Source organism: Parathielavia appendiculata, assembly GCF_033297405.1.
Source record: "Parathielavia appendiculata strain CBS 731.68 unplaced genomic scaffold N657scaffold_1, whole genome shotgun sequence".
NCBI classification, from domain to species: Eukaryota; Fungi; Ascomycota; class Sordariomycetes; order Sordariales; family Chaetomiaceae; genus Parathielavia; species Parathielavia appendiculata.
The window spans coordinates 4,920,524-4,942,245 of NW_026944220.1; the positions used below are offsets into that span (position 1 = coordinate 4,920,524).

Below are 21,722 nucleotides of genomic sequence, written 5' to 3' on the forward strand. Positions count from 1 at the left end.
GGGAATAGCCTCATCAGGGGTCTTGGTATTTGCCGAGAGTCGCCGAGGCTCGCACCGGGCCCAGCCCGTTACAAAAACAGTGATTTAGTGAAACACTCCCCCCGACTTAAGTCAAGTATTTCTAGCGGTCATTGACGCAATTTCCACCAAGGTCACCCTTCTAGCAGTTTCTATGCGCAAATACATCTCAGGATAACTGCAGCCCAGGAAGCCGAGTCCACCGGCCACCACCGCATCTGTATAACTTAAACCAGCCAGCTAGCAAGCGAACCGGCCGCATTCAACCAGCTATGCAAATCAGCGCCCTGATCAAGCACAAACAAAGATCTCCGCGCCTTGCCTGCAGCCCAGCGATTTTACCGTCTTCATACACAGGGCCAGGTCCGGCCACTGGGCCCAGTCCTTCGAGGTTTACGACATCCAAAACCTCTTACGCGCGACAAAAAAATCGAAATCCGAGCCCTGCGCAAGCACTGTAAGTGGGACTACTTGAAGATAGCCCAGGCTACTGGCAAGACAGTCCACCAGGTGCAAGATACCGTAACTGGCCCGCTCACCCCACGAAAATGCGAACGCGGCTGTAAGCTATTTATCAAGACCCTAAGAACGCCCTTCTTGAATTCCTCTGTGCCGACCCCCCACCACCGCAAGCTGCTATGGGCCGATTTGCGGTATTACATCCCTGGCTTTGAGCTCTACGGGGGGTATGCCATTACGACTACGTTCAGCCGGCCGAAGCTGCCTCTCTTTCAACACTGGGTAATGTTGATTATGTATGCTTGAATGGTTTGAAACCATTGAGATTTAGTCCCCTGTCCCGGAGCAACAATCAATTGCTGGACAAGTTCAGTTTACCGAACTGAGGGGCGACGAACGCAGTTCCGACCGGGTGTTTCAGAAACAAAGCGCAAGGCTCAAGGGTCTCCTCAGTAGCTGGCCTTGACTATTCCCAAGCGAGAATGAAGGGGGGAGACAATGTTGACTGCCTTACCGTAGTACGTAGCACACCTTCTTTTCCATTATTATTCCCTGTCGCGGCCTGGCGGAACCCGGAGCCACGTACCTTAGATTTAGTAGGTATGTGCTGTCTGTACTAATTACAAACCACACTTCAGAACAACTCCGACCTCTTCTCAACACATGTGCTTTTCCCATTTACTTGAATGTTCTGCACTGTTGCCGGCGCACCTTTAAGGTCGCTCATTCGTGAAGAAAGGCCCAGACCAGGGGCCCCAGTGAACGGTTCTCTGACGGTGGATGGTGAATGACACTCCCAATCAAGCCGGAGGAAAGCGGGCAAGGTGCCCTCGTAAACCCTATATAATAGCCCAACACCAAGTGTACTGCTGTCGCAAGGCTTCTCGCGTTACTGACGACACATAGCTTACGTCACCACATTTAAGGTACCTTCTGATTTCCTCCTCCAAGTCCCTATTCTCAACTCAAGAATAAGGTTACAGCAGACGAAGTCGGCTAAAATAATCAGCTGGGATTGGAGTGTTAGATGTTAACGTCCAAGCGTAGCATCCACTTGCGGGTCAGACGCGTTATGCCAGCTAGATGAGTGGTGGGTTATCCCGTGACCACTGAAGCGGGGTCAGCATTGTGCCCACGGCGGCACGCTTCCGGGGAAGATGAGGGCAGGATTATCAACACAAGGCGGCTTGCCTCCCCATTTACCGGGACAGTCGTTCGAGATCTACAAGACGTGTAGTCTATTTCTGGACCCCTTCGTGACTGAAGGGATCGACATAGTCGACAACCTCCCAACAGTTTCAGGCTGACGATAAGCATCAGACCGTGACGGTCCAGCCCCAAAACGTCGCGGTCGCCGTGCCCAGGACCCAGTTCGGCAGTTGGAACCGGAGAAGAGCCGCAGGAATGATGGCCAAGATCCTTGGCTTTTTCCGAGCTAATGGATGCCGCAAAAGGGTCTGCCACACAATATACAAGAAACAAGCGTTGGCATATTTGGCCATGCATCGGCAGACACAGCTTGGCTGCGTCAAGTGTGGTTAGAAGTGGGACCCGAGACAACTTTATGAGAGATCTACACCCAGCTTCTAGAAATGGGAATCTCGGAGCAAGCCATTAGCAACCGACCCGGTTCCGGCCAAGGCCGCTCTCCGTTACTGCTGCGGGGGCCGCATCGATCCGCAAGGCGAAGATTCAGGCTAAATGGGCTTTGCCCCTTCATTCGTACCGAATGATGCCGGTGGAGCTACCCCGGCCGCGGCGAGGCCATGTGCCCGCAAGGCCGAGCTGCCGCGTCATCGGGTTTGTGCTGTAAGCGACTAAGACCGCCGGCTACCGTTTCAAGTCTAACTATGTCGCGAACACGCCGGCGGATAATGGCTAACTCCTGCCCTTGGTTTGTTTATGGGGCGGACGGTCCAGAACTCCCTGAGTACCTAGAGCCCCTTGTAAGTGGGGAGAACTAGGCAAGCTAGAAGACAGCCTGTCTCGAGAGTCCATAAAGATGTATATAAACGACCATCTTCTTGCCGCGTCTCCAATTACCAGATCCTACACTCTTCACCTCCTCACCACCAGCGTCCTCCACTTGCCCTACGCACTGCAGGTGACTCCAAAAGCTCCGCAAAATGGTCTCCTTCAAGACTCTTCTCCTCGGCGCCGCTTGTGCCTTCGCCTTCCCCTTCAATGTGACCGAGCTGAGTGAGCTTGCTGCACGAGCCGGCACCCCGAGCGGCACCGGCACCAACAACGGATACTACTACTCGTTCTGGACCGACGGTGGCGGCACCGTCAACTACCAGAACGGTGCCGGTGGGTCTTATAGCGTCCAGTGGCAGAATTGCGGCAACTTTGTTGGCGGCAAGGGATGGTGCGTTCTCTTCCACGTTTCTCTCTTACACACGAAAAAGATGACTAACTCGCACTTCCTCCAGGAACCCCGGCGGCCGGCGCACCATCAACTTCTCGGGCAGCTTTAACCCGCAGGGTAACGGTTACTTGGCCATCTACGGCTGGACGCAGAACCCGCTGGTCGAGTACTACATTGTGGAGTCCTTCGGCACCTACGACCCGTCCTCGCAGGCAACCAAGCTGGGCACCATCACGCAGGACGGCAGCACCTACACCATCGCCCGCACGCAGCGCGTCAACCAGCCCTCCATCGAGGGCACCAGCACCTTCTACCAGTACTGGTCCGTCCGCCAGAACCACCGAACCTCCGGGTCCGTCAATGTGGGTGCTCACTTCGATGCCTGGGCAAAGTCGGGCCTGCAGCTTGGTACCCACAACTACCAGATTGTGGCCACCGAGGGCTACCAGAGCAGCGGTTCGGCCTCCATTACCGTTTCGTAAATGGAAGCGTGTTGTCGAGTGCCTGTGTTGTGTCGCCGGATCGAGTCGACTTCAGTAGTTCAGTTTGAGAGGCTTCTGCTGGCTGGTGATCGGATATACAGAGGCTGTGATGGGACGGAGTTATGTAAACTTGAAGCAAGATATCCATGGAGACAAACCATGACGACCAGTTTGTGCTCCCCGTGCTGTGTTCTTTTTGTGTGGTCGGGCGATGTATATACGCTTCTATAAGTATGAGCTGTATAAGTGAGTAGGTACCTTGTTTATCTTGTTTCGTTGCGTTTTGAACTGTTCTGCTTCGTGACTTGGCTGTATTACGCTGACTTTCGCTGCACTGCATTGGAGATACCTTGATCATTCAATGCACCCGAATAGGTAGTCCAAACTGTCCAGGTGGGTGTTCCGGATTTGACCGTGCCGTCACTGCTGCCTGGGCGAGGCTGGAATTGATTGCCTCTATGCCAAAATGTACAAGTACAAATGCCCAATAGCTGGCACCCAAAATGTTGACTTTGTCTTCAATCCAATAAACGGTCCAGTCCTGGCCATCAGAATCATAGCGACAAAGGAGATTCTTGAACGCAATCCCGGCATTCTGCGCTTCTTGCCGATCATCCGGCGGTGTATCTACCTGCCCGTTGGCTTGGGGCCCAGGAGATGATTATATCGGTGCGAGCCCAACGTGCGAGCACCATGAGGTGGAGAAAACGATGGCCGGGGCGCAAATCCTGCACCAAGCCGACCAAAAGCTCTTCTTTCGGCCTGCTGGTCTCCTGTCGAAATATATGCACCAACGCATCCGCCCCCTTATATTCGTCCAACTGGCTCGCATTCTACTACAGATCCACCCAATCCTTGGAGCCACTACGAGCTCTGAACCCGACGACTGTGGCATCGCTGAGGAGAGTGAAGTGGCATCGCTGAGGAGAGTGAAAGTGGTCTTCAACCATGCATCCTGCCATTTCCCTAGGTGGGACCATGACGGGGGATACTGCGATTTAAAACCGACGTACGAGATATACTACCCGTGGGAGGAGAAAACGGACTCGGAGTCTTTCGTGTCCTGATTATCATCGCGACCAGCACGGGTTCCCCATCCCCGGGCCGAATGCATCAGCCTCCCTATTGCGATGAATTGAAGCGAAGCTTCAATGACGAGGCCGAAACAGTGTACAGTGTGCTGTACACAGTGACAGCGAGGGCGAAGCTGAGCTTCATTACGGATCCGTACTGGGCATTTCGACAAAAGTTTTCAGAGGAACGATTGGCTGATGACCTGCTGCCGCGTGATTTAGCGCGTTGCGCACAGTGTCCGCATCCCTGTATATTACTGTACCACGCTTCACTTCCATTATTGAAGTCGAACTTCCACGGTCAGGGAGGGTATTTTAAGACGGATAAGTTTTTCCGACGCGTCTCATTCCATTAGTTACAACGAACCCCAAGTAATTGCCTACCAGATCCTCACCTCCTTCGCAAAGGCGAACATCGCCCGCCCGTCGTTTAGTCGGTACTCAAGGAATCATGGAGCGCATCCCAGTCGAGCCTATCACACTCATTTACGGGCCCCTCTGCCCACATTGCCAGTCGCCCAATGCGTTCCCGAATGCAGACACGCGTGGCCAAGATGACCTTGTCGCGTTTGTCGCGAACGTCCAGGGCGATGCGCGCCATTGTGCAGCCCTTCGTCTTCCACTATTACGCCACCAGAGAGTGCCCATAATCTTCTGGGCAGACAAGCCGGGCTACACGTACGCATACGGCCAAGAACAGACACAATTCGAGTATGACCTGCTTACTCCTTTCCTCCGTTCCATCATCGAGCGTCCTGACCTGGCCAGGAGTGTCCAAGCGCTCCAGTTGGTCCCGTCTACCCGCTTTAGACACCGCAAGAACCCCGACTATTGGGTTCCTATCGAGAGGGTCAGCGTTGAATTCGGATTGCTGGCTTTCAACTTCTCCCATCCGGACTACACTCAGGAACGGTTTGAGAACAGGCCTTGCGCTTTACCATTCGAGGCCTATGAAGTTCACCACCTCGTTGAACAGTTGGCCCATTTTACTCTGTCCCAACGCGGGCGTCCTCTTACTGCAGAATGACTTCTGGCGGCCTCATAACTTCTGCAAACTGCTCGAGGCAAGTGGGCGAAATCTGCTGGCACTTAAGACGATTGGTTAATTATCCAGGAACCACTGGGTCACTACGCGAATGCCGGCCCTCTCCTGGCGCTGGCACCTAACCTCGAAACCATATATGGTGTCGAACCCGGAAGTTCGTGGGTGAGGCTAATGGTTGGCTCTCGCCTTGGGAAGGGAGCTTCTCCAACGTCTCCAAGGTGGTTTGCACGACCTGCGCCGGGAAAGCCTCTCCTCGCTCGCCAAGGCTTTCCCCATGCTCCATGACTTTCAATACACGGATACGACGGATTCCAACACCGAGGCGCCTAGAACCAGCCTGGACACCGTGAGAGCGCTCAGGACCCTTCACAAACCTTTTGGCGCCTCGCGATTTTCGTTGCAACCGAGCCTGAGCCCGGGGAGGGTTCGGACGAGATCCAAGTCATCAAGTCCCTGCGACACTTTGAAGGACTGGAAGAGCTGGCACTCAACCAAGCGGTCATCTATCCTCTTACCGAACTCGAGCAGCTACTCCCCGGCGGACTAGGCAGACCTGCCTCGGTCCATCATAAAACTGCGCATCTCGCACGTGCACCAGAGCTTCACAAACGACCTGAGGAATCTGGCCCGCGACGCCCCAACCGAGCTGCCGATTTTCAAGTCGGTTCGAATCGACTGCTTGAAGGATATGCGCGATGATGTGTTCAGCCACGACGCCAAAAAATCCATGGCGCGTGCCTTCGAGGTAGCTGGAACTCTGCTAAGCTGGGGCACGAGCTACGATGATACTGAAATACTGGACATACCGGGTCTGCCCGTTAGCCTTTAGTTTTAGTCTGATACCCGCACGCGCCGGATAATCCCCCTTAGATCGGATGAACGAGCTCGCCGAGATGTCGGTAGAGCCCGGCCGCCCGAGTTCGCCGCCGGCGGTATACGGCACCGTACACGGAGTGACGCCGCCCTAACCTTCTTTCAGGCAAGCGTGGTCCATACTGCGGAGGCGAAATCGCCAAGTTCTCGATCTTTCTCCGCATTTTGCCTTGGCCGACGCGATCTAGATCTTTGGCCTTCATGCTCGCTAGTTTCTTCAACCCTTCCTCAGCCAACACCGAGCTCAGCAACACTTCGCGGATAATGATGCTGCAGAATGGCCGACCCCCTGGGACTCCACCGCTGTCCTGTCTGCTTCAAGACGTACAAGCGACGTGAGCACCTACAGCGCCATCGCAGCTCACACACGTCGGAGCGACGGCACCGCTGTCCCCTGTGTGGCGCCGCCTTCCAGCGCTCCGATGTGCTGAGACGCCATCTCCAGACCTGCTATGGGCCCGGTGCACCACCCTCCAGCCGGCGCCGCGCTTGTGACCGCTGTGTCCGCCAGAAGAAGGCCTGCAATGCCGCCCAGCCGTGCCTCAACTGCGAAAAGAGGTCGCTTGAGTGCCAGTATTCGAACGGAAACCCGTCGACGTCACTCGTACCACAGCCTGCAGCACCCGCTCTGGAATGCAGTCACTCGTACTCTCAATCCAGCCTCGACAATCACCCACAGTCCAGCCATGCCGACCCTATTGATTTGACCTTCGACCTCATTCCATTTGATGATCTCGACGCCTTCATCCAGCAGGCAGTCTCGCAGATTCCAATATCGGATGGCCAATCAACCGACCCCTGGCTTGACCATTCGAGCTTCCCACAGTCGCAGGCGACGGTCTCCCCAAGCGTCGTACCATCGACGCGTGAGCAAAATGCAACATCGAGGTACCGCGGCTACTCGTTTCGCTTTCTGTCCGACTTGACCAGCAGGACCGGTTTGGTCACGTCGTTTGAGTGCGGTACCCTCGCCCAGCGACAACAGATTGTCGCCGCGTTCCAGCAGTCCTACCTTGACCAGCAGTCCCCGGACTTTCTCCTGGGGGTTCCGTCGCTATCCACCCCGACCAATGAATGCAACCCACAAATACCAGCAGTTCCCCTGGGCCTTGTGTCTCCAGAAATCGACATCTCATCGTTGTCCTCGTGGCCTCAAGACCCCATTGTCATCAAGCTGGAACAGGTGGTTCTTCTCGTCAAGAACGTGGTAAAGGTCAAGCCGCACAACAGCGCCATCACCCTGAACTGGTCGGCGGCACTCGAACAGCGATGTCGGCAGTTCTTTTCACCCCCGAGGTTCTCCAAATTTATCGAGCTGTACTGGTCGGTCTGGCACCCAAATTTCAACATCCTCCACCGGCCCACCTTTGACCCGTCAAGTACCCAACCGATTCTGTTGGCCACGATGGCCTTGATTGGTAGGCCTCAGCCATCCGCTCCAACAGGGGAAATCGTATCTGACCGTCGCAGGCGCCTGTGTCTCGCCGGATCCGGTCGACAACGAAGACGCCAGGATGTGGCTCAATTGTGTCGAAGAGATGGTGTTCACAGACGATGACTTCTGCCGAGACATTGACCCTCCGGCTGTCAGCGACATCACGTTACCCATCAACAGCCCTGAGAACCGGGCGAAACTCGAAGCCCTCCAGGCAGCCTTTCTCGTCTGCATCTACCAGAATTGGGAAGGCAACAACGCCAACAAGCGACGAATCCGACGACATCGCTTCAGCACTGTGGTATCGGTATGATTTGTAAAGACAACTTGCCTTCGTGCATTTACTAACCGACAACCACCTGCAGACCGCGAGAGACGTGGGCATCGACACAGCACGGCACCTCGACTACAGCATGCAGCCCAAGCATGAGTTCGACTGGGGCGAGTACGTGATGAGGGAGGGCTTGATCCGGTAGGCCTACCAATCGCCAGGCACGGAACCTAACATGGGGTGCTGACGGTCGACAGAATCTTGATGTGGATTTTCCTGCTTGACACGGCGTTTGTCATCTTCAACAACCTCCCCCACCGGATGGTCATCAAGGAGATGAAGATGAACATGGCGAGTCCCGAAGCCTGCTTCCAAGCGGCGACGGCTGAGGAGTGCATCGACAAGATCCACCGCTGGATCCCGCCGACCAGCCCCTTTTGTACGCTTCTTTTGCGCGAGGCGATCGAGAATCTCTGCCTCGACACTATGATGCCGGAGTCACAGCAGCAATTCTCGCAGCTCGGACCGCTCAATCTGTTTGCCATGGTGTCAGGTGAGTCATTTCTTTGAAATCGACAATTGCGTCCACGAACTGACAGAGCCGTCCTAGCGATCCACTACATGATCTTCCAGCATCAGAACCTCTTGGCCGTCGAAGGCCAGCTTGTTCCCATCCGAAACGGGCTGCGGAACTGGATCGAGATCTGGGAAAAGTACGCCGAGATGCCGCCTTCCTTGACGCCCCACGGCTTCCTACAAGAGGACTGCCCGGCGCCGGAGCTGATGTGGAAGCGCATCGGCTTTGTCCGCTTCTCGCCCGAATACTGGCTCCTTGGAAGCCTCATCACGGACCGACTATCCGCGACGACAACAACAAGCACTTCGGCCGATCAAGCTGCCGCACCTGGCACCTCTGAGGGTTTCTCTCATCCTTCTTCGAGCTCAGACGCCAAGGCCAGGTTTAGCGAGCCCATCCTTGGGAAGTATGACCAGACGAGCATGCGCCAGGTCAATGACCTGATTACCGACTTCCAAAAGTTCGGCATCGGATGATCAGGGAATTGGGAACCAGGCTCCACTGATCGGCTTCGGGCTGTGCCGGTATCCGCACCTGGTCAAAGATTCAGGCGCGAGAAGGTTTTGAATTTATGCTCAATTCTTCACAAATGCACTTGAATACTCTCCGATCCGAAAGATAACCCTCCGTGTCTCTGCACCGCGCTGTCAGGTCGAATACGGATACGGCGGCGGTCTTCGTTCTTCAAGCTGGAACGTTATCCCACCCTCTCTTGTCACTAGTCTTAGGTCGTCCAGTTTTTCCCAGCAAGCCGATGCCCGCTGATCAACTTCTCCAGAGCCTGTCATCTTTCCGGCGCGGCATCTGGCTCGGTCAACGCAAGGCTGACATGCTGTCTCATCCACGAAGTCAACACCGCCGGCCCGATGAGCATCCGAGCGGCCGCTATCACGATAGCCGTGATACCAACGCTTGTGCATGCCTTGGCAGCTTCTTAATAGATTCCTGTCTGTTTGCCCGCTCGGTCTCCATGGCAGAAAGGATAGTCGACTGTTGGCCCTGCCTATCTCTCCCGGTATGTGTCTTTGGTGTTTTCTCTCCCAAATGGTTCCGCTTTTGATGGTGTGTGGCCGAGCGGCGGGATCTCATCCAGCCGACCTCTTTCTGTCATCTGAGCTTCCCAGCCTGCCACGATGCCGCGGAGGATGGCGCTGACGCCATCTCGAGGTACCGTCCCCTCGGATAACAAGTCATCAAGAAATCTATTATTAATGGGAAATGAGTTGTTCCCGTACTGTGTTCTGATGGGCAACTGGCTTTCCATCATCATGCGCGATGGTGTGGTCTTGACGACGTCGGAGCATGAGTTATTCATGACGTCGCGCAGGATTTCTGCGACGGCATAACGCACCTTGTATGTCACCCGCTGCTCGATGCGTTGTCCTTGCGTTCCAGACTCATCGCCCACCCAGCTGCCCCGTCGCGCCCACTGAATTTGGACAGTGCCAGGTTCCAGACGCGGTAGTCAAATGACGGCCCGCTCGCTGCTCTCGTTGAACCAACCCACAGTGCTGCTCTCCGCCCGAAACCAATCCCCTTTCTCCGGCGTCACGTTCCCTCCGCCGTGCAGACTTTCCTAGTCCCTGGCAACCAGAACGACTTCCCATGTTACCAGCGCGCCCGAATCGAGAGGGTGGAACATCCCGCCGCAGTCCGCCCAACTATCCATGACGATTACCCGCGGGGCCAATAGAGCGTCATCCTCATCAGAGAAGGAACTACCGTAGTCAAGGTGGTGGAGAAACGCGCGGTTCGTCCCAGATGTCGGACCGCCGCTGACCCAGGGACTCGCGGTGCCATTCTCAACGGCCGGCAGCGGCGGAAGTCGGAGTCGGACCCGGTCAACCGGCATCGCCTCGGTCGCTTGGTACCTCACTTCGACGACGGCAAACTTGTATCCGACCGACGTCGAGATGCCCAGGGCAACCACCTATAGCGCAGCACTACGAAAAGGGGATACCCGTGCATCAACCCGAGTATCACAGGTGCCTGCGGCTGCGTGTTCAGATAGCTCGCGTAGTCGAATCCGGGATCCTCATCGCACCTGGTTGCCCGCCAGGTACTCCATGCGTCAAAGACGTGCGTGTAGGTTGTTGCGAGGCCGTGCGAGAGGAGGCCGAAGGTGGCGCCTAGTATGGCGAGCCATGACTGCACCGAGAGCTGCGACCCGAAGCGGAAACCCCCCCTGCCCGCTGTCCTTGTGTGGATGCGTGTGACCAATTCACGGATCTTGTCTGAGAAATTGGGAAAGTTGGGGACTGATGGCTGCGAAGTTGACGTGCTTCACGTAGCCCATGGTTTATGGTCGTTGACCGGTTGACGTTGAGGTTCTGGCATGAGCAATGCAGGGTGCTGGGAGGGCCTGAAGCCTTTTGTGGCAACATGTGAGGTGTACTTTTTCCAGGCTTTGCGCCGTTGGTTTGAGAACGGTTCAGTTTCCCTTGAGGCGTTTTGAGGCGTTGGAATTGGTGAATCAGCGTGCGGGCTGCGCTGCATCTCAGCTCACCCACCGTCGGGACTGATGCACAGCCTCCTCAGGCCTCACTCGCTTCTCCTAGGGTCCTACCTTGATGAAGGGCCTGGGGCTTTAACGACCCGGTTGTGAGCCACTTCCCACTGACCCATAGGGCCAAGCGCCTTTGATGCGACCTCGCCCATCGAATTCGACAATGAAAGGCCCCGACCTAGTTATAGAGGTTAGACGTCGTTGTCCGTGCCGCCTCTACCGAGGCACCTTACCGAGTACTGTTTGGATTCCAGTCCTCAAGTAGTCTCAACTGTTCGACAGCGTGGTACATGGCCGGCAACGACCTAGAGATCGAGTAGAGGATGGGGTTGGGGAAGTAAAGAGAAAATGAGAGATGTAGAAGTAGAGGACAAAAAGTAAGAATCAGGAGTAATTCGAATGAGTATCACATGCTTACCCTTCAAACCGAGTTGCAACACCCCGGGTTGAGTTATGTTTCGTCGAATCTGCGTCATTATCTAAACTGCCATCACATCAGCTCCTATTCGACACTGTCCCTCACAGATCCATCGCTCGGCCACCTCTCATATTGCCCGTTATAATGTATCATCACGACCTACTCGTCTCTCACTAGCAGGGGACAACCCCTACCTAATGACTTTCTTCCTTGCCTATGGTAGTTTACTATTCAGCAAGCACGCCTCAGGCTATCGACCTCCTGCTAGTGAAAAACGAAAAGGTCGAAATTAACGATTCGTTATAGTTTAGGCATCAGAGGCCCCTCGCAGATGAACTATAGAAAAAATAATCTCGAAAATATTAACCTTTGACCCGTGCCAGGGATTTTTGCCCACACTCAGAATCGAACTGAGAATCTTCTCATTACTAGTGAGACGCTAGACCATTAAGCCATGCGGGCTTCTTAGACAGATTGATTAAATTATCTTTATACATTGCAACAGATTTTGAAAAGTTTGAATGTTCAATGTGTCTCCGACCTCTCAAAGGACCTCTGGATGGACAGAATGGAAACAGCGAACACAACGCCTAAGAGGCTCTAATTCTGCGGCATCATGTCAGAAGGCGAGAGGGTAGCTGGTGTTTTGATAGCTGTGGTCAGCGAGCGAGGACAGAACGAACAGCATTTTTCAAGCTTGTGAGCTGTGCAAGAGGCAGGAATTGATGTTCCATACCATAATCCGAACGACTCGACAAGCCAAGCTTCCATTCAAGTTCTCTTTCAATACTTACATACTTTCTGAAACCAGAGCTTTGTGAAGGCAATATTGAAGCCGCTTTCAAACCTGACCGACACTGGCGGCAATGTCGAATCCAACACTCCATGCAAACCCAGCATATGCATGTTTCCCTCCTTCAAGTCCGAATCAACTTTTTGCCCATTCATCCAAGTCAACGCTGCCAGCGCCCATAATCCTTGACTTCCCGAACTCCTATTAACACGCCCCCGAAAATGCGTGTCCGAACCAGACATTGCAGACCACCTTTGTCCCAGGCCAACCCCCCCAAGCCCGTCAAATCCAGATCCCCTTCCACAAACTTTTCATTCCCTGACGCCCCATATCCGAAAGCAACGGCAATGATCTGACTTTTTCTTTACCCTCAACGCACTCTCTTCTCCATCAACGGATCCTCCCACCCCCCACGATCAGCAAACACATCCTCCTCGCTCTCGGTCGGCCGCGGCGCCGCCTCACCGGCGCCCAGGCGAATCGTGTGGTGCAGCTCGGGCGGGAGAGGGTCCACCTCGGAGCGGTCTGCGACGACGTACGCCTCGCTCTCGGTCGCGTTGGGTCGAATCTCAAAGCCGAACATTTGCGCCGAGATGTTGACGCCCGTTCCGAGGCCTGTTGCGGGGCCGAGGCCCGGGTTTTGGGTCGTCGGGGTCCTGAGGTGGTCCATATGCAGGCCGCGGCGGGTCGAGGGGCAGGCTTGGCCTTGGTAGATTTGGGTGCTGAAGGAGTGGGTGTTGTTGCCGTTCAGGGCCCCCGTTGCGTCGATGTGGGAGGACCGGTTCGGGCTGAAAACGCCTCGGTTAGACTGGAGGTCTATTGGGGTGTACGCTGAGATGGCAGGTTGATATGTGCCGTGAGGGAGGACATTATGGCTGGCGGGTGGGGTGTCGGTGGTTGGGCCGGTGGTGAAGATCCTCAGGGCGGTCGCCCTGGGGAGCGTATTCGTGATACTTCGTATCGCGCGCATGTTGATATCGTGGGTTTGAGGTATCGGAATGAGAGACTGGGATCGATGTGGGTATGACGGCGATAACTACTCTGAAGCCATGCCGGCGACTGTGTACTAATCTATACCCCATCGCCTTCGATGGTCTTCTGTAACATCCGTCTGAAGAAGACAGCTTACACATGTGACGTCACGGGACGGCGCCTGACTGGTTTGCGGGGTAGACTTAAACCTTGGACGGTCGATCGAGCCTGTGAAGGAGTAAAGTGCTTGTTATAGGCCATTACCCCGCGTGGCAAGAGGCGATTGTTGCTTTCATCGCGGGTGAGCCGACGGAGAAGCGTCGCATCCGGAGTCCATGAGAGATTCACGCTCACAGCTGCCCGTAACATAATCGTTGGCTGAACAGCCAGCCATTATCTCTTAAACGGTTCAATCGATGAGGCAAAATCCAGAATGGCCTCAGTCTAAGCCCAGTGTACACGGTCAACAAGCCGTCGTAACTGGCTTCAGCCGGGTGAGTGGTGACTGGAACATCTCAAACAGGTAGGCATAAGGTTTTATCAGATACATTCGTATCCGAGGAACGATATTCAAGGGGTTTGCTCCTCGGCAATCCGTGAGAATGACTCGGATCGCACCCATCGCCGTCGACAGAGGAGAGGAGGGAATGGCAGCTGATCGTGCGGTTTTACAAGGCGCAACATCCGACGTACCTTGCTTTTGCACACCATGCTCGGCGTGACACCCGACATCAAGGCGCAACCCAGGGAATGCCACCTGCTGGCATCTTGTCTTGGGCACAGGACACGCTTGAGGCTGGTCCTGGCCGGCGTTCCGAGGTGAGATCTTCAGGGGCCGGAAAATGCGGGGGCTAAATCCGGGCTTGGAGAAGATCGCCCAGCGAGACCTTACAATCGACTAGTCGATCGCAACCAAGAGGCTACACAAGCCTTGCTCGGCACCGAATCATACTCATGGGCAACGGCGCGGGTAGGGGTGTAAAACAGGATAGTCCGGGGACCATGGGCGGGATCCCTATCGCAAGGCATGCAACCGCCGCGCGTGGGAATGGAATCCGCACGGGAGATCGCAGCCCGTTTGGGGGCATTCCATAAGGCCGTGCCGGGGATGCATTTTCCTTTGAAAGCCTGCGCACCCACCGGGACGTCGACTGACTTGCTCTCTGACCGCGACAAATTCCTCAACCGTAGTCCAAACACTGTGGACGTCAGCCGTCGACATGTCAGCCACAGCTTTCGTCAACCAGGCGCCGACCAATCTGGGGCCGCTGACAACGACCTTCGCACCGCCAGCGGAGTGCACCCTCGCTGTGGGGGCAGGAGGCGGGCTTCTGGCGGGGGCACTCGGCGGCGGAAAGAAGGACGCTGCCTGGCTCGGGCAAACATGCTCCGGGGGAAAGGCCGTCGATGCCATGTCTTGTTGGCCGGAAACTACGAAAGGCGCCGCGTCGAGGACGGCCCCACTCCACGGATGGGGCTTCTACTCACCTGGGCTGCACTGCCCTGTTGGATATGCAACCGCTTGCTCCGCGACGGGAGGCGAGCAGTCGGGGTGGCCAGTGCAGTTCAAACTGCGCGAAGGGGAGACGGCAATCGGCTGCTGCCCAAGGTTAGTTCAATTCTACTTCAGTTCAAGACGAGCGACTGACCTCGGCCCAGTGGCTATGGCTGCGCCAACATCAACGGCCAGACCTGCACCATGGTGGCAACGTCCACCACAATTTCAATCGTCACATGCGACGGGAGCAAGCCCGGCGATCTTCCTTCCCGGACACTCCCAGACCCCGAAGCATCGATTACGGCGTTCAGCCTCTCTGCGCCGATGATCCAGATTAACTGGCAGAGCAGCGACCGGCCGAGGGCAACGTCAAGCGAGAAAACGTCCAGCGGGAGCCAAAGCGGGCGCTCAAGCGCGGCAAGAACAACAACAAGGAACCGCATCACAGCCTCTGGCACGCTTATCGTTGACACTGACGCAAAAACCAGTGCCGACACGCTTATCCTCGACGGAAGCCCGCGGACGACGGGAGCGGGCAAAATTGATCTCGGCGACGCAACCCCAACCATCACGCTCTCTCTGCAGGAAAGCGAAACCCCGTTCGACAGCGGGTCCTTTAGCTCTGGCGCAAGAGTCGCCATCGGGGTCACGGGCGCGGTAGCCGTGATCATGATGGTCATCTGCGCGTTCTTCTATTGCTGGCGGAGGCGCAAGAGCCAGCGGGAGGAGCAGGAGCTGGACAGGCTGTACGCTGTGAAGGGCACCATGACCTGGGGCGCAAATTTCACCGACAGCGGTAACATTCCCGGGTGGTATCGAGGGCAGAGGCTGGTGACGCCGACTAAGGATCCGTCTGCTCCGCGTCATCAGCCCGATGGAAGTTGGGTGACGGAGATTGAGACGCCGCCGGTTTTGCGGACGCCGCCGGTTCCGCATTACAGGCCATATCGGTCACCACTCGGGTGAAGATTATCGTTATTGGTGCTGTTCGGGTTGTGTACAAGTACGCCAGGGCGGTGTTTGTGTAAATGTGCGCTTGTGTCGTTGTAGGCTACCTTATGCAGCCAGGATTGAGCAGTCCGCTGAGGATGATTTTCGAAATCTGAGCATGAGACCTTCGCTGGTTCTCTGGATCGCGCATCAAGAGTGGCAATGTGTGTGGGACCTGATGTCGACCTGTGAAGACCAGACCCTGGTTCCATTGCTGCCAAGACTCTGCTTGTTAAGCACAGACGTTGTCGGATGCTGGGCTGCTGGAGCTCCCATGATCATGAGCTCCAACAGCACCTCCAATCCTATCGTCATCGACACAACCACACCTCGTCTACGGCCACCAATGCATCCGCCGTCGGTTCGGTCACCATATTCCGCTAGCTAACCACATCATGAGACAATGTCGACCGAGCCGACACGCCCACTGCTGTTGCCACAAAATCGCAAACTACGACATCTACGCGGCATTGCACTGAGGAATCTGACCTTCTGGCGACCCCGAGGACGAACCATTGATGACACCGCCCTCAACAAAACACCCGCAAAGCTTGAGTCGTTGCGCATCAATACCCAGCTGCACCATGCCTTGTCGTCTGAAGACCTGCGCCCGCCCACCGCTCGCCGGAGGAGTACATACCTGGGCAATGACAGCCCGGCCACCAGACAGAAGAGGTTCGAGGACATCTTTGACAGCAGACTGGCCGATGCATTTTTCTCGCTGCATATCGAGGGCGAGGAGGACCCCATATACATTAGCGAGGTCGAAGAACGCGCGACGGTACGCCCCCACGGAGGGCCCCACGCAGAGCCTGGCTGACGGCGATAGAACTTTAACTTTCGATTCTTCGATATCTGCGAACTTGACTCGGCCATCACGCAGTCGCCCCAGGTGACAATAAAGGTGTGGACAAGACGCAGCTACACGTGGACCTTATTGCTGGAGGATGAGGTTGACTTACGCGCCCTCAATTGGCTGGGCAGCCTCCAAAACGTGCACTTCCCGCGAAACTGCCTCATCTTCCACATGGTCGACGGCATCTACTCGCTCGAGGTGTCTGGCAAGCCCCCTCCGCCAAAGCACGCTGCGCCGGCGCCAACCTCATCCTACAACGCGCTCATGAGGCTCGCCACCTTGGATAACTCGATCCAGGACGCGCTTGCGACTCGGGAGCGCCTCACACAGCAGATCAACGACTTTTTACGTCGCGAGGCGAAGAACGAAGTGCCAGAAGCCGAAGACAGGCTCTCTCTAACCCAGAGATACCTTGCGCAGCAGCGGCGGGCCGTTGCACAAGTTACAAAGCGAAACGAAGACCTGAAAGCCTCCATCGCCGCGCGCAGAGAAGCCATCGCTCAAGGCCGCATCGCCCAGGCCAAAGCCGCCAAAGACGTCGAAAACGCCACAGAACAGCTCACCCAGTCCCGCGCCCTCCTCGCCAAGACGCAATCCAACATCCGCGGCCAACGCCGCCGCATCTGCGAAGACCTCTCCCGCATCTACAACATATCCCCGATCCCCCACGCACCACCGCTCTCCTTCCAAATCTGCAACCTCCCCCTGCCCAACACAACCTACGACTCGACTACCTCCTCTGAATCCCCCGTCCCACTCTCCGAAGACGCTCTATCCGCCGCCCTGGGCCACGTCGCCCACCTTACCGACTTGCTGCAGTATTACCTCGCCGTGCCCCTGCCCTACCCCATCCGCGCGTTTGGCTCCCGCAGCAGCATACGCGACGATATCTCGCAGCTTCCCGACCCGCAGCGCGAGTTCCCCTTGTATGTACCCCGCAGCGGCTCTAGCGCCCAGTTCCGGTTCGATTATGCCTGGTTCTTGTTGAATAAGGATATCGAGGCGCTGTGTGCTAGCCAGGGGTTGAAGGTGGTGGACATTCGGCATACGCTGCCGAATTTGAAATATTTGTTGTATGTGTGCAGTGCGGGGAGTGAGGAGGTGCCGGAGAGGAAGAGGGGTGGTGTTAGGGGGTTGTGGGCGGGCAGGATGGGTTTGAAGGGGGTGAGTACCGGTGGTGCTGCTGGTGGAGCTGGGATTGCGGGGATTGCGGATGATGCGAGCTGTTTGGGCGCGAGCAGTCGGAGGGGAAGTGAGGCTAGTGATGTTCTGGGAAGACAGAGGGAGCAGGTGCGGAAAGCGGTGGCCGGTCATCCTGAGAGAAGGGATGGAGATGAGGCGAATGGTGGGCTATTCGGGGATGGGGAGCTGAAAGTCAGTTTGAGGACGAAGGGGCTTCGGGAGAGTGCCGCGCAGTAGGGGCATCGTGTCAGGCTTGATGGCAGGTTGCCAAGCGATATTCGAAGGATATCGCCAACGAGGTGGTGTGTTTTGGTGGGAAGCATGCACAGCGCAGCGGCACCTTTGCTGCTTTTTGTGTTTAGCCTCTCTTGGATCATCTCGGGCAACTAGTTATCGAGTTGATGATTCGAAGGGATCGATAGAAGGACTGGACGTTGCCCCTGGACAACTTTGAAGCCTGCTCAAGGGGTTGTCACTAGCGAATCACGAGAGCACTGTCATATGGCAAGTACGGATAACACTGGAACTCGCAGTAAATACCGCGTGCTTACCCCGTAAGGAGGACATCGGCGGCATCACACTCGGCCTCGAGAGCGCAAGGGCTGGGAGCACACTTGGGTGGATCCACTAAGCTGTTTCAGAAATTCTTGACCACCCGACCACTTTCTCGCCCCCAAAACTGCTCTTCAACGCACCATCAGGCTGCAATGCCATCGATTCATGCATCCAACCAAAGCGCATTCAGCAGCCACGGATCAGGGGAGCATCGCGCATGATGCACACTGCCGACAGCAATGGCCCCCATGCAAGCGACCCGCCGTGCCCCTTCCTGCGGATCCAGCTGAGAAGCGAGTGAGTCTCGCCGTCTTGGCGCATTTGGGGGCCGGCGCCTAACCATATCAACAGAGAACGGAAAAACAAGCGAGCTATGTAGCCATGACAAGGCTGGGAAGTTAAATCCTTCATGAGAGGTGATTCCTCCTCTCCGCGTCCCGTGACGGAAATCAACGTTCCTACGCGGCGACTTCTCCTCTCCACCATCGCGATGTCGCTCAACGAGACCCCAACCGCTGTCCAACAGCACGTTTATCACCAGGATGGATCCAGCGGTACCGTCGGCGACACAAAAGCTGAATTCATCCTTGGTGACAGCGAGGTCGAGAGACAAGAAGCCTCTGGAAGAGTCCCGGAGCAACCCCCGCGCCGCTACTGGTGGGTCGAACCTCCAATACCAATTCATGGTCATTCTGAAGGTTGACATATGTACAGGCTGCGTGGCCTCGTCCTCATCTTCGTTCCGTCCATCGTCACGGCCTACTACGGAGTCATCTGGGTCCACCTCTTGCATAAGAATCCCATGGACGAGGCCGTGAAATACCGCACCTATTCGGGCTCCTTGATCTACTACTCGTGGTTTATAATCGGTGTCTTCTGCCTGTCCTGGTCAAAATTCGGGCTCGTTGGTGCCGAGGCCTCGATGCTCTGCTCGCATTTCTGGGGAGCGCAAAATCTCGTCGCGCTTTTAATGCACTCCAACGGGACCTGGAGCAGCCCATCCGGTTGGATCAACGCCCTGGTCCGCCGCGAGTTCCATCGACTGTGGTGCTTGCTTGCCTTCCTCAGCCTTCTCCCGTTTATCGCGCTGCCGCTCTCTGGACTCGTTTTTGAGATCACCGACGGATACGTCAAGACACCGGATGCCCCCATCGTTATCGGGCGGAACAGCACCACCTTCAACCTGAGATATGATGAAATAAGTCGTCACGGCGAGAAGGATGTCACCAATCCGGCGCTCTCAGCTTGGTTGGTAGGGTCGAGCCCGGCAATACCAGGGCTTGGAGTAATCTTCAGCGGCGAATCCGTCGACCGATCCAACCACTCCGTTTTCAGCAAACTTCCAAACACCCTGCCGCTGAACGATTCAATCTCAGACCTCTTCCTCGCGCCGCAAGCCAACAGACCAGTATCGGGCACGGCGTGGGGTCTTCGGTTCAAGTATGAGTGCTCGACTGTGCGATCCGTGTCGGAGTTCACGATTCTCAACCAGAGACCCGCGTCATCCGTCATTGACTTCCCGAACTCTTCCATGGATGACTTTTCTCCTGTCCTGGAACTCCGGACCCCTTCTGGCGATATGATCACGGTGGCGTGCAAAAGTCTGATCAACCGGAACGTGCAGGCCTATGTGGAAACTGGGAAAACGGCACCGTTGGAAAGCAGCTTTGAAAAAGACCCTCTGGACGCGATTGACAAATACAAGGGAAATCATCCTGGTTTTGATGCCGAGCTCGTCTTCGAATATGCTGCTTGGCAACTCCGCATGAACGGGTTATACGACGACTATCTCTTGCCGTTCAATACCTCGGTTGGGAACGCCATTGAAGGGATGGGGTCCCCTTTTCAGCCCACCGATGACGGGCGTTTCGCCGTGAACCGGACCTTCTTTACAACCGCGGGGGATCTATCCGGCCTTAGCAACGAAAATGTAACCATCAGGGATGTCAGCGATCTTCTGCGGTTGCCCGGCCATTGGGTTAACGGGTCCTCGGACGGCCGCATGCTTTACGTCGCGCCGCCCATCGGGGTCAGGTGTGTCGCCGCCTCCGACGTTGGTACCGCAGAACTGGACGGCGTGACATCCACCTTCCGCAATTTCCAACGCGTCAGCCCTGATTTTGACAAATATTTCCAGGGCTCGCTGCGGTTCGGCAGGACGGCCGAGGCGATACTCCAGGATCAATTCCACCAGCACTATATATCGGGTGGCCTGCCCCAAGTCACGGTCGGCGAAACGGAGGACAGCAGACGGCACGAGGTGTTCATTGACTCGGAATCTCTGCTGCGCTCCGTGAATCTCGCCTATGCTCTCGACGCGTCCAACCTCATGTACGGTCTCTCGTCAACCTACCGAGACGAGTGGGTCGAGCAGGGGCTGACGTCGTCACGCGCGGGCAGAGTCCTCTCGGTCGCCTCCCTCATCCCGGGTTCGGGCGTGGGGTACTTTGTGCTGGCGCTGTTTTGTGTGTGGGCGGCGCTCTCTGCGACGCTGGGACTCGTGTACGGATTCCGGAAGAGGCCGGCTGATAAACTCGACGGGTACTCGATGCTGCGCATCGGCGCTGACATGGCGCCCGAGCTCATTGAGAACCGGGACTTTATGAGTGGGATGCCGTACCAGGACAGTGGGACCATGGCGGCTATGCCGTGCAATGCTTCACGGCAGAATTCGGTTCGTCAGGTCTAGGTTTGTGAAGGACACCGATCATGCGTGGATTCATCGTTCGGTTCACATTGGATAGACACGTTAAAAAGGCACCACATAGACATGTCATCACTGAATCAACGGTTCAGCATCTCGTGTCAGACTTTCTATCCGGCCTGCTGCGCCGAGGAACGCTCTTCCAGTACAGCCTGAGTCCGCGGTTGGCGGTCCGGCATTTGTATCAACCGCGTCTTGACAAGGTCAACGTACCAAAGCGCGCCAGAGAGCCCCTGGGATACAGAATAATCAAATTTGGTATCATGCAAAGTCTCACCTTTCACCTCCCCCGGTAAACCACAGATATGGCAGTTAGGTTTGTCCTGGTATTTTGGGGACCAAAGCGTCTGCAGGGTTAATGATGTCGATCCTATCTTCAAACCGACTCGGGACGGACACGGCGATCTACTGTACAGTCGAGAGTCGAGATTGTTCATTCCCATCTCCGCTGAAAGGCGAGGGCTTCCGTTCCACCGTTGACAGGCATTGCATCCATACAAACCAGCACTACTCGCGGGCTCTTGGCTTGCACTGGACATCAATAAGAAAACAGAATTCGATCTGGAAGGAACAATGCAAATGAGAAAGGAAGAGAGGAAAATATAGAGAAGGTCAAAAGAGAAAACAGGCCATCAAGGACACATTCC

The 21,722-nt window shown here is 55.9% G+C and overlaps 7 protein-coding genes and 1 non-coding gene across 8 annotated transcripts; 6 read left to right on the forward strand and 2 right to left on the reverse strand.

The window, feature by feature from the left end:
* Nucleotides 1–2,202: 2,202 nt before the first annotated feature.
* N657DRAFT_588100 (glycoside hydrolase family 11 protein) lies at nucleotides 2,203–3,581 on the forward strand. The gene is made up of 2 exons (XM_062789834.1): nucleotides 2,203–2,845; nucleotides 2,910–3,581. The coding sequence occupies exons 1-2, from the start codon at nucleotides 2,604–2,606 to the stop codon at nucleotides 3,325–3,327; spliced, it is 660 nt and encodes a 219-aa protein (XP_062653569.1). The 5' UTR covers nucleotides 2,203–2,603; the 3' UTR covers nucleotides 3,328–3,581.
* A 1,042-nt stretch (nucleotides 3,582–4,623) lies between these two features.
* Nucleotides 4,624–5,573, forward strand: N657DRAFT_93521 (uncharacterized protein). The gene has a single exon (XM_062797602.1). The coding sequence runs from the start codon at nucleotides 4,852–4,854 to the stop codon at nucleotides 5,425–5,427; it is 576 nt and encodes a 191-aa protein (XP_062653570.1). The 5' UTR covers nucleotides 4,624–4,851; the 3' UTR covers nucleotides 5,428–5,573.
* Nucleotides 5,574–6,595: 1,022 nt separating this feature from the next.
* On the forward strand, nucleotides 6,596–9,077 carry N657DRAFT_653081 (uncharacterized protein; the record flags this gene model as incomplete). Its single annotated transcript, XM_062794367.1, has 5 exons — nucleotides 6,596–7,736; nucleotides 7,789–7,979; nucleotides 8,119–8,225; nucleotides 8,282–8,577; nucleotides 8,635–9,077. The coding sequence occupies 5 exons, from the start codon at nucleotides 6,596–6,598 to the stop codon at nucleotides 9,075–9,077; spliced, it is 2,178 nt and encodes a 725-aa protein (XP_062653571.1).
* Nucleotides 9,078–10,177: 1,100 nt separating this feature from the next.
* Nucleotides 10,178–13,288, reverse strand: N657DRAFT_677369 (uncharacterized protein; the record flags this gene model as incomplete). Its single annotated transcript, XM_062795981.1, has 3 exons — nucleotides 10,178–10,531; nucleotides 10,585–10,866; nucleotides 12,698–13,288. 3 exons carry the CDS (start codon nucleotides 13,286–13,288, stop codon nucleotides 10,178–10,180), a joined length of 1,227 nt encoding a protein of 408 aa, XP_062653572.1.
* N657DRAFT_t13 lies at nucleotides 11,916–11,987 on the reverse strand. Its single transcript has one exon. It is a non-coding gene; the product is annotated as a tRNA-Thr (tRNA).
* Nucleotides 13,289–14,266: 978 nt separating the features above from the next.
* Nucleotides 14,267–15,797, forward strand: N657DRAFT_93584 (uncharacterized protein). Its single transcript, XM_062797603.1, has 2 exons — nucleotides 14,267–14,899; nucleotides 14,950–15,797. The coding sequence occupies exons 1-2, from the start codon at nucleotides 14,511–14,513 to the stop codon at nucleotides 15,752–15,754; spliced, it is 1,194 nt and encodes a 397-aa protein (XP_062653573.1). The 5' UTR covers nucleotides 14,267–14,510; the 3' UTR covers nucleotides 15,755–15,797.
* Nucleotides 15,798–16,069: 272 nt separating this feature from the next.
* On the forward strand, nucleotides 16,070–18,340 carry N657DRAFT_588111 (uncharacterized protein). Its single transcript, XM_062789835.1, has 2 exons — nucleotides 16,070–16,559; nucleotides 16,608–18,340. The coding sequence occupies exons 1-2, from the start codon at nucleotides 16,182–16,184 to the stop codon at nucleotides 18,051–18,053; spliced, it is 1,824 nt and encodes a 607-aa protein (XP_062653574.1). The 5' UTR covers nucleotides 16,070–16,181; the 3' UTR covers nucleotides 18,054–18,340.
* Nucleotides 18,341–18,861: 521 nt separating this feature from the next.
* Nucleotides 18,862–21,060, forward strand: N657DRAFT_630609 (uncharacterized protein; the record flags this gene model as incomplete). The annotated part of the gene is made up of 2 exons (XM_062790988.1): nucleotides 18,862–19,028; nucleotides 19,086–21,060. The coding sequence occupies 2 exons, from the start codon at nucleotides 18,862–18,864 to the stop codon at nucleotides 21,058–21,060; spliced, it is 2,142 nt and encodes a 713-aa protein (XP_062653575.1).
* Nucleotides 21,061–21,722: the final 662 nt, after the last annotated feature.

What these genes read in the sequence shown, in the direction of transcription:
- N657DRAFT_588100 (XM_062789834.1), top strand. Translation starts at nt 2,604, where the DNA reads ATGGTCTCCTTCAAGACTCTTCTCCTCGGCGCCGCTTGTGCCTTCGCC. An exon ending in TTTGTTGGCGGCAAGGGATG is followed by an intron (nt 2,846 to 2,909) that starts GTGCGTTCTCTT and finishes CACTTCCTCCAG; the next exon opens with GAACCCCGGCGGCCGGCGCA.
- N657DRAFT_93584 (XM_062797603.1), top strand. Translation starts at nt 14,511, where the DNA reads ATGTCAGCCACAGCTTTCGTCAACCAGGCGCCGACCAATCTGGGGCCG. An exon ending in GCAATCGGCTGCTGCCCAAG is followed by an intron (nt 14,900 to 14,949) that starts GTTAGTTCAATT and finishes ACCTCGGCCCAG; the next exon opens with TGGCTATGGCTGCGCCAACA.
- N657DRAFT_588111 (XM_062789835.1), top strand. Translation starts at nt 16,182, where the DNA reads ATGTCGACCGAGCCGACACGCCCACTGCTGTTGCCACAAAATCGCAAA. An exon ending in AGGTCGAAGAACGCGCGACG is followed by an intron (nt 16,560 to 16,607) that starts GTACGCCCCCAC and finishes TGACGGCGATAG; the next exon opens with AACTTTAACTTTCGATTCTT.
- N657DRAFT_93521 (XM_062797602.1), top strand. Translation starts at nt 4,852, where the DNA reads ATGGAGCGCATCCCAGTCGAGCCTATCACACTCATTTACGGGCCCCTC.